Here is a 15,000-nt window from a genome sequence, read left to right on the forward strand (position 1 = left end):
GATGTATCCATCAGTGGACCAATTGCATGCTTTTGCAGAGGACAAGAAGCCTTCAGTCGACTCCTTCAGACATTAAGCACCCCCCACAGCCCAAATGGAATGATATATATATAAAAAAAATTATAATAATTAAAACATTATACTTTTTTTTTTTCTTTTTTTTGTCGACTAATAGTCGACTAACGGCAAATTTTGGCCAATCATAGTCGACTATCCAAATCCTTAGTCGGGGACAGCCCTAATGCACACACACATACACATACATATACACAGTGACGTCACCAGAGTTTGAACTTTAAGGGGGCTCAGCTCCATGTAGGGGGGCTGGGGGACACGCCCTGCTGGGATTTATTTTTGTTTTTGTTTAAAGCAGCCTCTAAATGTTCATCTCCCATTATTATGTGCATCGGAAACGGCTCTTTAAAAATTGCTCTTCTACTAATTCAAATTGGCCCATGTTCAAGATTTTGTTTCTGAAGTTTATTAACTTATCTAACGAATTCCTCATACATACGAATAATAGAACGCCTAAATATGAAATCTGTGGGCTATTTTGCATAAATTAGGAATGAGGAACAGATACTGCCCCGATCTCCGTTGAGTAGTTTCTCCGTGTGTGATCATTAAACTGGCACGACCATCATGTCTGCCATCAAGAGAGAGTCATTCATTATTTCTTGATTTGGAGCAGTGGAGATATTTTTTATAACTTTTGGAATGGTGTGTGTCTGGAGAAAAGGGAAAGAAAAAAAAAGCCATGCGATTCGCATTCTTCTCTCAGTAGCTCCGCAACGCCTGTGAGTTACCAGTAATTGCATTTGTGTGTGAACGGGAGGACAGGAGAGACGGAGAGACAGGAGATCAGTCGGGGAGGGGTGGAGCAAACAGCTGCTTAGGCTACTAACATATTTATTCATGACTGCATCACAGTAGCTTTGTATTGTTCTATCCACGGAAAATGTGCAAACCTTTTGTTCAAGGGACAAAAGCCACAGCATGGGCAATCAAGAAACACTGGCTCAGTTGATTTGACACTAACAGCGCATCAGTCCTACTCTGAGCTCTCGTGAATGAGGGAGAGGGGCGGTGGGCGGTCGGTGGGGGGAGAGGCTGTTATGTAACCGAAATTGGATTCCCAAGAGTCTCAACTTCCGAGTCATGCCCAATGTATGCAATTCCAAGACTGTTTAGGGACCACAGAAATAGGCAAATACACAACAATAATTTTTTTAAATAGGTGAAAATAACACATTTATATTACAAGCAAAATAACTGCCTGGTTTTGTCCCTAAAACGCATACATTGCATACATTGGACATGTCTCTAAAGAGGACACTCTTGGGTATCTCATTCCGATATTTTGAGGTGAGAGGTCACAGGGCCCCTTTGAAAATGGCCCTGCACTATTTTCCCTTGGTACCTATAGATTCCTTAGGTTGTCTAGTTTCATATGATGCCAATAACGTTAGCTTAAGAAATGAGCACGCTAGAGCCCACAAAGGTCGGCTGTCGGGGGTGTTTTGTTTTTGGGAAAAATATTTTTAGTGCGGCTAAAATAATTTAAAGAGGGGCTTGAGCCCCTGTAAAGAGGGTTTGGTGACGCCACTGCATATACATACATACACACACACACACACACACGCTTTCTGTAAGTGTAAGTCTTGTATTCTCATCAGACACTTCAGTACAGACAGCCTGTTCTGTGACTGCCAGCTGGAGTGGCTGCTACTGTGGGCCAGGGCCAACTCTGTACGCATCGGCAATGACACCCAGTGCGTGTTCCCCACACACCTCCACGGCCTGGAGTTCCGCCACCTTCGCGAACAGCAGCTCCGATGCGGTAAGGATTCAACGCGCTGAGACGCGGGACGTGTGTGAACTCTAAACAACACACGCCATGTTGCTCTCATGTATGTAAATGTGGTGTGTGTGTTGTAGGATAGCTCTGATGTATGTAAATGTGGTGTATGTGTTGTAGGATAGTTCTGGTGTGTGTAAATGTGGTGTGTGTGTGTTGTAGTATGCTCTGATGTGTGTAAATATGATGTGTGTTGTAGGATAGCTCTGATGTGTGTACATGTGGTGTGTGTGTTGTAGGATCGCTCAGACGTTCTGTGTGATGGGCTGCTGTCTATGTGGGTTTGGTTTTAGTTATTCCTGTGAGCTATGAATTTATTTGGGGTTTTCTCTTGTGAGCTGTCAATCACCCTCTCTCTCTGTTGGTTAATTGTCACGAGGCATAGCAGGTGTGTGGGCTTGGCACCAGATTGGTGACAGGTGTGCAGTGCCTTTAAGTAGGCATGGCTTCCTGTGTTCAGGTGCTTGTTCATTTCACGTTTTCCCTCAGTAGTAGTAGAGGAGTGTTCTCGAGAACCGTTTCTAGAGTTTTCTCCCTGAAGTGCTTTTGGTTTCCCGTTTCTTTTCAACTGCTAGGCAGTGTTTTTTTTTTACCCTTGTGTTTTCAGTAGCTTTTCTTTTTATTGATTCAGTGTTCCTGTGTTTTCCCCTCCCTATAGCATCGCTCTGCGTTACCAGTGATTACCCCCTGGGGTAACTTTAACCATTTCACTGCTGCACTACCAAATGGTTTAACCCTTTCACTGCGACAATACGGAAGGTTAACCCTTTCACTGCCACACGCCACATGGTTAACCGTCTGTAGTGTGATATTAAAGGGTTAACCTTCTGTAGTGTGGTAGTGAAAGGGTTAAGACACCCCCCAAGCCTGACAAGCTGTGTCCCCAACAGGGAATTAACTGTGGAGTCTCTCCAGCCTGACTGCCAGGGAGTCAGACATACATTCACAGGGTCTTGACCAGTTCATGAACAAACTGAAACTCAAAAGGAACACTTATTGAAGGGGAATGGACCAATAGGGCAAACCTGGGACGCCTCGTCTTTGATGAGGTGACCTAGTTGTGGCCAATGCGACTTTCGACATTGCCAGCCAGTTGCCTCGCCTATTAGCAGACTGCCAATTGACGAGACAAGTGTCTCTCTCCCACATACCCCCATCACCTCTCACCTTGGTCAAAGCATACTCCCTCCCCCGCTTCTTTGTCCACCCCCCCCCCCCCCATCATCACAAGCATGACCTGTCGAGGTGGGGAATCCTGCCTCTGCGGGTCTCCCTTTGGGCCGCCCCCCAGCCAGGATCCTCCCTCCAGTCCACCACACCCCAGCTACCGATCTCTGCTAGCCGCAGATAGAACTCCTCCTCCCGTAAGGCCGGTGCATACGCCAACATGGCCAGGAACAAAAAAAGAAAAGCTTACTGAAAAATGGTAACACTCAAAATCCTCTTCTCCATATGGGCCATCAATCATAGTGGAGTATCAAGAAGAGGCAGAGTTTCAAGGGCAAGCATATCCGGTTGTTTTAAATCAACGGTTACATGGTTAATTAGCATTTTTGTATTAATTGTATAGGATTAATGTGTAAACATTTTAAATAAAGTGAATTATATTCACTTACTTACATTCATATTAATAAGTGAATGAGCGAGGTCTAGACCATATCCTGCTTGCTGCCAGTGCCAGGAAACAGCTGAGGCAAAATTAGAAGCTCTTGTTCCGTTCTCAAGCACCGGAAGAGAGGAGACGGGAGGAATGGATCGACTCCTTGTATCTTTGAAAACTTTGTATTTTCTCTGCATTTTGGCCTCCTGTTCACATGATAATGTCATAATGTCCTGTGAAAATAATTCCCTCTTATTTTTATTTGGTTAAATAAACATGGGTGTATGAAGGAGTCTCTCCTTCAAAGACCCAATCACTCCAGATATCCTGGCTGTACCAAAACACTTTTCCTCAATAAATCATTCCATGAGTGGAGAGAGCTGCTGCAATGCAGACAGAATGGTAATGTAACATTAATTATTACAAATGGCAACTACACTTTTTTTGATTGACAATAAATCATTAAGCATCAGGTATACCATTATTGCAATAATCTCATTAAACACAGATAATATTTGACCTGAAGTCCAATTTTTGTAAACTGGAACCCTGAAATGGGCACATTGTGCGCACGGCAGACCATTTGGAACCACCTTACGTTAAAAAATACAACACACGGCTAACTGGATTTCAACCAGTTAATGACGCCGGATAGCTGGCCCTCAAAATAACCGCTATGCACATCCCTATACTGAATGGAACATCAACTGACGGGGTCTTGACTCAACCAGTTCGTAAACAAACTGAGACTCAAAACCCTTATCGAAGGCGAACAAACCAATGAATAGAGCACACCTGGGAAACATCCCCTTTGATGACACCTCTTTGATGACACCTCCTCTTTGATGAGGCGGTCCAGGTGTGGCCAACATCTCATTACGTTCGCCATCTCGCCTCACTAATTGCTGCCTGCCAAGTGATGAGACAAGTGGCTCTCTCCCACATCTTCAAGTGGTCGTCATTAGAGAATTAATTAACAAGGTCTATTTTGATGATAGCTTTCACTCCCTGCTGTTAGCGCTGCCACCTGTGGTGCACAGTTTGGCAATCCTCCATTAAATCATCTCTGAGCCTTCTCAAGCGGAGGTTTCTTGGCTCAAATCGTTTGATATTAGGATCTAGGGAGGGAAAGTGTGAAAGCCCCCTGCCTTAGAGAACACATTTCTTACAGTGCTTACTGTATGTGTGAAAGGATTGGGAGGGGAGAGTACAGATGTGAGATAAGAAAATGATCAATGTTCGTGTGAATATGCTAGTAGTGCACAGCAGTGGCGTCGTTAGCCCTGGGCTTCCGGGGCTTTAGCCCCGGATGTTTTTCTCCTAGCCCCGGATCTAAAAAAAATAAAAAATAAAATTGTTTAAATTTTTTTAATTTTTTTTAACTTTTTTTTCTTCTTTTTTTGTCAGCATTCCCATTGTCTGTTCTGAATGTTTGTTAGTGTTTGGTATTTTTTGTTGGTTTTTAGTACTTTTAAACATCCATTTTTAGTAAGTAGTTTTCATTTGATCCTATAATTTTTTCATTTACCGATTTGTGGACTTTTTAGTGTCCTGAAAGGCGCCTTATACATCAAATGAATTATTATTATTATTATTATTATTATTATTATTATTATTATTATTATTATTATTATTATTATTATTATTATTATTATTATTATTATTATTATTATTATTATTCATCCAGGAGGGAAAATACACTTTGGATAGTAGGGACTGCATCTCTGCCTGTCCTGACCAGGAAACACTTTGCAACTGTGATCTCCTCTGGCAATAGTTGGATATTGTAATGTGTGGCGAGGGGTTGCAGCAATTCCACTGAGAGAAACTGGTCTGAGGCTGGATAACATGCCTGTATGCCTCTCATAAGTTGTTATCCAACTCCGGACGGGTGTCCCCCAGGGCTCGGTCCTAGGACCCCTTCTCTTCTCCCTCTACACTAAATCACTGGGTAACATTATCACGTCTCATGGCTTCTCATATCATTGTTATGCCGATGATACTCAACTCTTCCTCTCCTTCCCTCCCTCAGATATCCACGTCTCTGAGCGGATCTCGGCCTGTCTGTCCGACATCTCCGCCTGGATGACGACCAACCACCTCAAACTGAACCTAAGCAAAACAGAATTGCTCCACCTGCCGGCCAAATCCTCCCCCCTGACCGACCTCTCCATCACAGTCGAGAATGCAGCTGTGACCGCGTCGCCGACCGCCAAGAACCTTGGTGTTGTCCTCGACGACCAGCTGAACTTCTCTGCTCACATCGCAGCGACAACCAGAACCTGCAGATTCCTCCTGAGCAACGTCAGAAGGATACGCCCCTTCCTGACAAAAGAAGCCACCCAACTCCTCGTCCAATCAACAGTCATCTCCCGCCTCGACTACTGGAACGCACTGCTAGCTGGCCTCCCGGCCACTGCCACCAAGCCTCTTCAACTCATTCAAAACGCAGCGGCCCGCCTGATCTCAAACCTACCGAAGTCGGCCCATGTCACCCCACTTCTTAGGGACCTGCACTGGCTCCCCATTGCTGCACGTATCCGCTTCAAGGCCCTCGACCTAGCATACCGTGCGGCAAAGGGAACCGCTCCCGCCTACCTCCGGTCAATGGTCTCTAACTACACACCCTCAAGACCCCTACGCTCTGCATCTTCTGGCCGCCTCAGATCTACTCCTATCCAAGCTCCCGGAGGGTCATCAAAGAGAAGCCGCCTATTCTCAGTCCTTGCCCCACAATGGTGGAATGAACTACCCATCCCAGTTAGGACAGCCGAATCCCGTCCAATCTTTCGCCGTCGACTAAAGACTCACTTCTTCAACCATTATCTGAAATGATAAAAAAATAAATAAAAAAATCTAACCCCGACTAACCTTAATGTCATGCACTTGTCCTAATAAACTAACCTACACTGTAACACGCAACACTTTGATGAACATTGTTACTCAGCTGATAGAGTTATACCTTTCTTGCTGTCTTGTCGCACAGAACTTGTAAGTCGCTTTGGATAAAAGCGTCAGCTAAATGACTAAATGTAAATGTAAATGTCATGAGAACCTGCTCTCAAGCTCTTGCAGCATTCTGTCGACGACTGGATAGAACAGTCTCTGAGCTGAGGTCTGAGCTTGTGCCACAAGATGACTCAACTACATACTCGTCCATCCTTTTCTGCTTCCTCCTTTGGCTGGTAGTATGTTCCTCAATCCAAAGGCCATTACATATGGCCTTTGTCCTGTCATACATGTCCACTGCCATCTCTGAGGTGCGATAACCTTTGAGTGTGTCCTGCACTGTGCTTTTAAATAGTACAGATATTGAAGATGTGCACTTTAACGCAGCAGCACCTGGAGCCATCCATACCCATGTCCAGTGTCCTATAATAAGCTTTAATCGAACCCTGGTTCATTTCCTCGGATAGTCCGGTTGGTTTGGGGTGGTGTGAAAGCTCATTCACTCTTGCAAGTGAACCCTGCTGCGGTTCATTTGAGATGTGAATGCAAAGCGGACCAAAGGCAGGAAAAGACCCAAAAATCGAATATTTTTTTTATGAGAAGACTGAAACATATGTATATAATGAAACACACAATACAGTTTTTTTTCGATTGCCTAAGCATGATTTTGAAAACGGGGCCCGGTGTTTCAAAACACACAATTAGCACAACCACACACACAATTATCAGAACACATCAGATCCTTTGCTAAATTAAACAAAACCATACACTAATTTATAAAAACTACATTTTGTTACCATATGAAACACACGTTTCATATGACTTAATTCTGTTTGAACCAGTTACACACACTGTATCTGAGGGGTTACAAAACCCTGACTGTATTAAAGATTGTGATAGATTAAACCACTGCTAATTATGTACTTAGTATTACTTGCCAGCAGGGGAGGAAATTAGGCCACTTTACTGGCCAAATGCTAGTATTTTTTACGTTTGGCTGGTAAAAAAAATCAGATACCCGCCAGTTGGCTGGTAAGCCAAAAAGTTAGTTTCCTCCCCTGCTGGCGAGTATACAAAAAAATAAAACATTCTGCAATCACTGCACTGGCAAACGGTGCGCGTCTCCTGAGTGTTCGCTTTAGTTGACAGTGTCACGAGAGCACTGCACAAGACCACTCGCGGACATATGTTTAATAAACGTTTGCGCAGTACTGGCCAACCCGTGGACATATAATAATAAAAGTCCTGCGGTACTAGGCTAGCCATCAGGAGCACTCGCAAACGGATAACGTTAAACACAGCAGAAGATGGAAAACAGACAGACTGACCAACGGGGAACTGCATCCAACCATAGTACAACCCTCGAGTATAAGTTACTAAGGACACATTTAAATCACAGAGGTGTAATGTTAGTCTACTGGAACTGTATACAGTGGTTAGCTTCTAGTTAGCGTTTTAGCTATAGCTGCTTGCTAGCTAACGTTAGCCCTGTGTGCTCAAAGCAGCCAGCTAGGTGTATCTGTTATGACTATAATGTTTCCAAAAAAGCACCGGACTACGACGTAAGGTTAGACATTTTATTTCATGCTCAAAAGCCCCTGGCTTGCACATCGCAGTCACGAAAGGGGCTAGCTCAACCAGTGCACAGTGCACAACAGCACACCAACCCAACTGACGTTACCACAACACTTGACGGTACTTCACAGCACTGTCGTAAGACCACCGTGCTGTCTTAAAGGCACAGTGTGCCTACCCAGATGCATACACAACATTGACGCGGCTTGACATACAAAGAAGTAATTATCACAATTAGCGATTTTTTTTGTCTGGTAAAAAATCTGTTTGGCTGGTAAAAAAAATCAGATACTCGCCAGTTGGCTGGTAAGCCAAAAAGTTAGTTTCCTCCCCTGCTTGCCAGACAGTACAACTAATTATGGCAGACACTCATAATAACACGGCACGGTGACAAAGAAATATCATTGAGGGTATTTATTATTATGCAGCAAGGTGTACAGATATGAGAATTAAGGTCGCGCTTGTATGGCGAAGAATATGCATAAGTCAGTCAGTAGCAAAAGTCAGTGGGAATAGAATAATTCCTACGATGGGGTACTAGGCTAACGCCGCCTGGCGTAGGATGGCAATTATAGGGGGAAAAGTAGATCCTCACGGTGGTTAAATCCAAACGACAGTGGGTATTAACGAGGCTCTTCTCCAAGGGTAGTACGTTCCACAATCACTATAATCCAACCAATACTGGTTCTGCAATCGCCGCCGTCGGTTCCAATGTGCACATGTCCAGTAGGTTCTCCGACTAGGCCCTCCTCGTGTACTGGCACCAATGTATTTAGTCCACGCACACTGGCTAAGGTTCCACTAGCTAAACGAACGAACTGCTGGGTAATGCTGCACACGAACGAACTGCTGTTGGCACGATACACAATAATTAACGACTCTTTACTTCACATTAAGCTAAGTCGAACTTGACGTTATTGCATTAAATCTGACACTTTTACTATTCACTTCGCACGTGGTTCTCAACGCTCTGTTAGACGAACTGCTTCTCACTACATTAGAATCACACTGAACTTGATGAACAGCTACTGTTCGCACCTGCCGCGATATATATACTTAAGTGGCTTTCTAGTGCCGAACCTCAGTTCTCGTCTCGAATCAATGCGCCGTCTCCAGGCATGTTCCAACCTGACTTTGGGGGCTCGCCGCCTGGCGCCGAGAACGTTATCCAATGAGGAAAGTGAATATTACTGGGATTCAAACGCAGGCTTAAAGGGATATAACGTGTATATATAAATAATATACAAGGTATATAAAACAATAAATGTAGATTCTCAGCTTTTAATCTGGCCCTTCACAACAGCCGCCTCCTAATTAGTCCACACCTAATTAGTTAAGGGAGACAGATTAATAGTCCGGTCAACGGCTCAATACTTGCTGTGAGGAGTAGGGCAATCTACAAAGTCAGTGGGTCATGGTCGTCATCAGGGAAGTCAGGGAGGCATTAGTGATGCTGTACCGCTTCTCGGGCTGCTCGACCGCTGCTATTGTGAATGAGACGTTTTCGCCCTTTATGTTCTTTAGGTCTCGCCGAATAGTACGGATTGTCATTGTTTCTTCGGTACCCCGCAGGCCCAACTGGGCTGCGGCGGAAGCGAGGAGGAGAGTCTTTTCAGACCCATCGTCGAGGACGGCGTAAGTGTCCAAGACCTTGTCCTCGTAGCTTAGGAGCACTCGGACCACCTTCAAAAGCACTCGGGAGCTCCCGCTCTTCGCAGGGTCTATATACATGACATTTACTCTCGAGCTGCTTTGTGGTACGGGTCTCCTCTTGCTGCTGTCGTGTAGGACATCCAGGTGGGCGCCGTCGCACTTGCTGCATCTTTTCTTCAGGCGGCACTCAGCTGCCATGTGAAGCAGCGGCGGTTCGCTTTGATCCACTGACTCACTTCGTCAGCAGTCAGCTTCTTAAAGGTGTCACATTGAGACAGCCAATGTTCATGTTCACAATACTGGCAGGCAATCTTCCACTTTCCCTTCGCGGGGGGGGGGGGGGGGGGTGTTGTGGTTCTTGTGCGGCGGCACTGACTCGGTCTGGTGCATAACGGTCACTGACCGGCGGTTGTCATTGAACCTCCTCGGTCCATCTTTAGGGTTAGAGCCACTCCACACGAATGTGTCTAATCGTAGACTGCTGACCTCCCTGGCGAGGAAATCAGCCAGGTCTAGGAGGGATGGTTCTGGGCCATGGGGGTCACGGTGGTCTTTCTGCTGCCGAAAACGCTCTTGACTGGCTGGAGGGAGCTTCTCCAGTATCCGCTCCACGTTGGAATTTGCATATAGTTCATATCTCCCCTTCTCCTTTTGTGACCCCAGCATCCCCACAAGGGATTGTACCTTGATAGAGAGGTCATCTAGTGCTCTATTGTCTTTGGCTGGGGGGAGGCGGTCGATATCTCGTATTTCTTGGATCACGTAATCCCATATGCGTCCATAGCGTGCGTCGAGGGCCACCAGAGCATCTGAGTAGGGGGTTCTTTAGTTCGAATATGCCAGCGCTATGTTATGCGCTCTGGGCACTTTAAGATGCTTGAGGAGGATGGCATATTTATAAGACTCGTCGTGTACATCGGACATTATAGTCTCTAAACACATGCGTAGTTCCGTATACTGTGCTCTGTCCTCACGCGTAAGGTCTGGGAACGTGGGTGTTCCAAGGTAAGATGCCATGCATGGCTGGGACACCGATGCGCGTAGGGGGAGAGGCCTCCTGGGCGAGTCTCCCCGTACGGGTGGTCGTGGGTTAGTGCTGGGTGGGTACCAGAGGCCGGGCCCCCAGGTGCTGCTCCTCGGTGCTGACTGTGTATTAAACTCACCCATGGGTTGGGTCGGGGGTTTGTAACGCAGTGACTCGGGGCTGAGGTCGGGGCTGTACTGGGCCTCCTGGTCCAAAGTAGGTTCGTGCTGGTGGGCTTGCTGTCCTCCCTCGTCCTCCGCTAGGTCCTGGAGTCTTCTAGTTAGTTTCTCGGCGACGTAGGCAGGTTCTTCCCGTTGGCTGGGTCCCGTGTAGATTTGTCGGGTAGGGGAAGGTGCCCTCGACCCGTGTCGCGATGATCTCCGGGAGCTCCGTGTGGAGGAGGGGGGGGTCGCCCTCTGGATCAATTGTTCTATCATCTGCGCCTGCAGACAGTCTCGCTCCGCTTCGCGCTGTGCATTGGCGGCGTCGCGTTGCGCGTTGGTGCAGTCTCGCTGAATGTTCTCTTCAACCTGGAGGCGCCTTTCTTCCAGTCTGATGCGTTCGTGCTCACTCTGTTGTTGCGCTTGGAGACGTTCGCGCTCCACTGCAGACTGTTCGCGCGCACTCTGTTGTTGCGCTTGGAGGCGCTCTCGTTCCACTGCAGAGTGTTCGCGCTCACTAAGTGTCTGTGCTTGGAGACGGTCTCTTTCGGTTGATGCAGTTAGTGTGGCGATCAAGGCTTGTGCTAGTCGCTGGTCAGCCTCGCTGGGGGATGACACTGATGGAGGTGATCGGGCGCTGACAGGACTTGGTGGGGACCTGTTCTCTTGGCGCGCTCCGAGGTCCATCTCTTGAGCGCTGCTTCTTGATTTCTCCCGCGCCCCGAGGTCCATCTCTAAGACGCGGTACTCTTCTCTTGGGTGCGCGCCGGGGTCTATCCCGGTGGCGCTTTCTTTATCCTTGGGCGCTCCGGGGTCTATCCCGGTGGCGCTGTCTTGGGGTATAGTCACGTCATGTCCCGCTTGTTCCCCCCGTGAGCTAAGTCAGTTTCGTTTGAACCCACTGGGGTCTCTACTGGTGGGGCCGACAAGTCGATAGGATTGGGCATGCTTAAGCTATCAGTTTTATCCGTGATTAACGTCTTTTTAGATAAGCTAGGAGGTAAAACGAAAGCGTAGTCCTCCAGTTGTGGAGGGGGCTGACGTTTGCGCCTAGGGCGCTCTAGTTTGGGAGAGCCGTCTGGAGAGTGTCCGCCGCTGGCCATATCAATATTAATATGATATTAAGATTACTGATACCCTCCGGCTCGAAGGACCAATTGTAACTGAGGGGTTACAAAACCCTGACTGTATTAAAGATTGTGATAGATTAAACCACTGCTAATTATGTACTTAGTATTACTTGCCAGACAGTACAACTAATTATGGCAGACACTCATAATAACACGGCACGGTGACAAAGAAATATCATTGAGGGTATTTATTATTATGCAGCAAGGTGTACAGATATGAGAATTAAGGTCGCGCTTGTATGGCGAAGAATATGCATAAGTCAGTCAGTAGCAAAAGTCAGTGGGAATAGAATAATTCCTACGATGGGGTACTAGGCTAACGCCGCCTGGCGTAGGATGGCAATTATAGGGGGAAACGCTGGTACCGCTGGAGACAGGGGGTTTCCTCCCAGAGATGTAAGCTCTGGAGGGAAGAAGAATGTTCGGATACTCAGTCTGTTCAATTGAAGAAGAAGGGGGTTCACGTACAGTACAGAATCCAGTCCTTGTAATCCAAATGCTCAGCAACAAAGCAATAACTGTAATACAATTGCACAATAGCAATGATGATAGCCAGCTAGCTGCGGTCCACGAAGCCAGCCCAAAGTAGATCCTCACGGTGGTTAAATCCAAACGACAGTGGGTATTAACGAGGCTCTTCTCCAAGGGTAGTACGTTCCACAATCACTATAATCCAACCAATACTGGTTCTGCAATCGCTGCCGTCGGTTCCAATGTGCACATGTCCAGTAGGTTCTCCGACTAGGCCCTCCTCGTGTACTGGCACCAATGTATTTAGTCCACGCACACTGGCTAAGGTTCCACTAGCTAAACGAACGAACTGCTGGGTAATGCTGCACACGAACAAACTGCTGTTGGCACGATACACAATAATTAACGACTCTTTACTTCACATTAAGCTAAGTCGAACTTGACGTTATTGCATTAAATCTGACACTTTTACTATTCACTTCGCACGTGGTTCTCAACGCTCTGTTAGACGAACTGCTTCTCACTACATTAGAATCACACTGAACTTGATGAACAGCTACTGTTCGCACCTGCCGCGATATATATACTTAAGTGGCTTTCTAGTGCCGAACCTCAGTTCTCGTCTCGAATCAATGCGCCGTCTCCAGGCATGTTCCAACATGCCTGGACTCGCCTTTGAACCTGACTTTGGGGGCTCGCCGCCTGGCGCCGAGAACGTTATCCAATGAGGAAAGTGAATATAACTGGGATTCAAACGCAGGCTTAAAGGGATATAACGTGTATATATAAATAATATACAAGGTATATAAAACAATAAATGTAGATTCTCAGCTTTTAATCTGGCCCTTCACAACACACACTGCTGTGCTTAACCTAAAACACATTTAGCAATTCTACTTCTCAGTGATTAGAGTACTGTAAGTGAAGTACGCAGAGAATGTGCAAATATACAATAAATTCACCAAACACTACACAAGACCAATGCTGTGATGAAAATATAATTTATTTATCTACATATACCCAAATCAATGATGCAGACTGATGAAAAAATTTACATTTTCTCTCCATATACCCAAATCAATGATGCAGACTGATGAAAATATAAATGTTCTCTCCATATAACCAAATCAGTCAACATTTCAACATGGAGAATCACAACAATACATGTCCCAGTTTTCATGCTACTATGTGCATAACACTGTAAGCTCAGCAAATATCAGACAAACATAAAATACTGTAGCCAGTAGGCCTACAGGTTAAAATGACAGTAAAACAAAACAAAAATTGAAAAATGTAAACAGAAAATACTAGACATTATCTCTTTGCCTAGCTGGATCTGGCAAGATATTTTTTTGTTGTGATTCTCCATGTTGACTGATTTGGGAAAATGGGAGAAAATGTATATTTTCATCAGTCTGCATCATTGGTTGTCTTGTGTAGTGTTTGGTGGATGTATTGTATATTTTCACGTTCTCTGTGTACAGTACTTCACTCTCCTTCCATTTTGGTTGAAGACAGGTGAACTCACCTGCTGCATTTTTATAGTGCTTAAACCTGATTGGTGTATCTACAATTAAGCAATGGTGTGTTTGTGCATCTGATGGCTGTGTTTAACCAATTGGCTTATATGTGTGGTAATTTGACATTCTGTGTCTAATGTAATGCAAGTGTGTTTAGTGTTTTGCAAATCACTGTGTGTATTGTTTTGCAAAAAGTGTGAGGCTGACATTGTAGGGGTGCAAATCTGGGCCTATATTTTGCTCCTTGAGTGTAAGGTTTTGATAATTGTGTAATACTTTTGAATTGAGTGTTTATGCAATTGAAGAAACTGTAAAGACTAGAGATGAACTGTTTATTTATTTTGTACATAGGCTGTGCATATGTTTGTTTGTTTGTTTGTTTATTTGCTTATGTGTATGATTCTTAACTGTTTTTATTTTGTTATTGGTGTATATGTGTGTATGTATGTACAGTATATGTATGTGTATATGTATATTTGTACTCCTGTTGGGGCTTCTTGGACCAGATCAATGTTTTATCTGGCTAAATAAAGGTTAAATAAATAAATAAGAAACTGATGATTTGGTCCTGTTAACTTGAATTTTCTATGGGACTGCCCAGATCCCTCCCATGGACCTGGACCTCACTTTGAGAACCTCTAATGATTCTAGTTATTCAGTATTCATCTCTAATTACTCTAAAATTGCGTATTTCTGTGTTAAAAAAAAAAAAAAAAAAAAGTGGGGGCTGAAGCCCCCAATGTTTTCTAACCCTAAAAACGCCCCTGGTGCACAGGGCATGTGAATTGGGCAATCGCACGTTTTCCCACCAGACGGTGGAAAGAATTGCCGTAGGTCAGAATGGAATAGCCCCTCCTACGCACAGCTGACAGTACACATTGTAAGTTGTAGATGTGAAGTCGCCAATAACATTAAACATTCTGAGAAAAGCAACCAACTTACCAAAAAATATTCACATAAATTCCATATTGAACTATTTTCCCTCAGATAATAAAAACCATCTTTTTGGTGTATAAATCAGCCTGTGGAGAGAGAGAGAGAGAGAGAGAGAGAGAGAGA

General features: G+C 45.2%; 1 protein-coding gene across 1 annotated transcript in view; it reads left to right on the plus strand.

The window, feature by feature from the left end:
- Positions 1 to 15,000, plus strand: part of adgra1b (adhesion G protein-coupled receptor A1b) — a gene marked incomplete at its 3' end in the record, with an annotated part of 723,468 nt that overhangs the window by 138,054 nt on the left and 570,414 nt on the right. The window contains 1 exon segment of the mRNA XM_084321924.1: positions 1,677 to 1,840. Within this exon segment, the coding sequence (XP_084178050.1) occupies positions 1,677 to 1,840 (164 nt within the window).

Source organism: Notolepis coatsorum (genome assembly GCF_963971535.1).
Source record: "Notolepis coatsorum genome assembly, chromosome: 9".
Lineage (NCBI taxonomy): Eukaryota > Metazoa > Chordata > Actinopteri > Aulopiformes > Paralepididae > Notolepis > Notolepis coatsorum.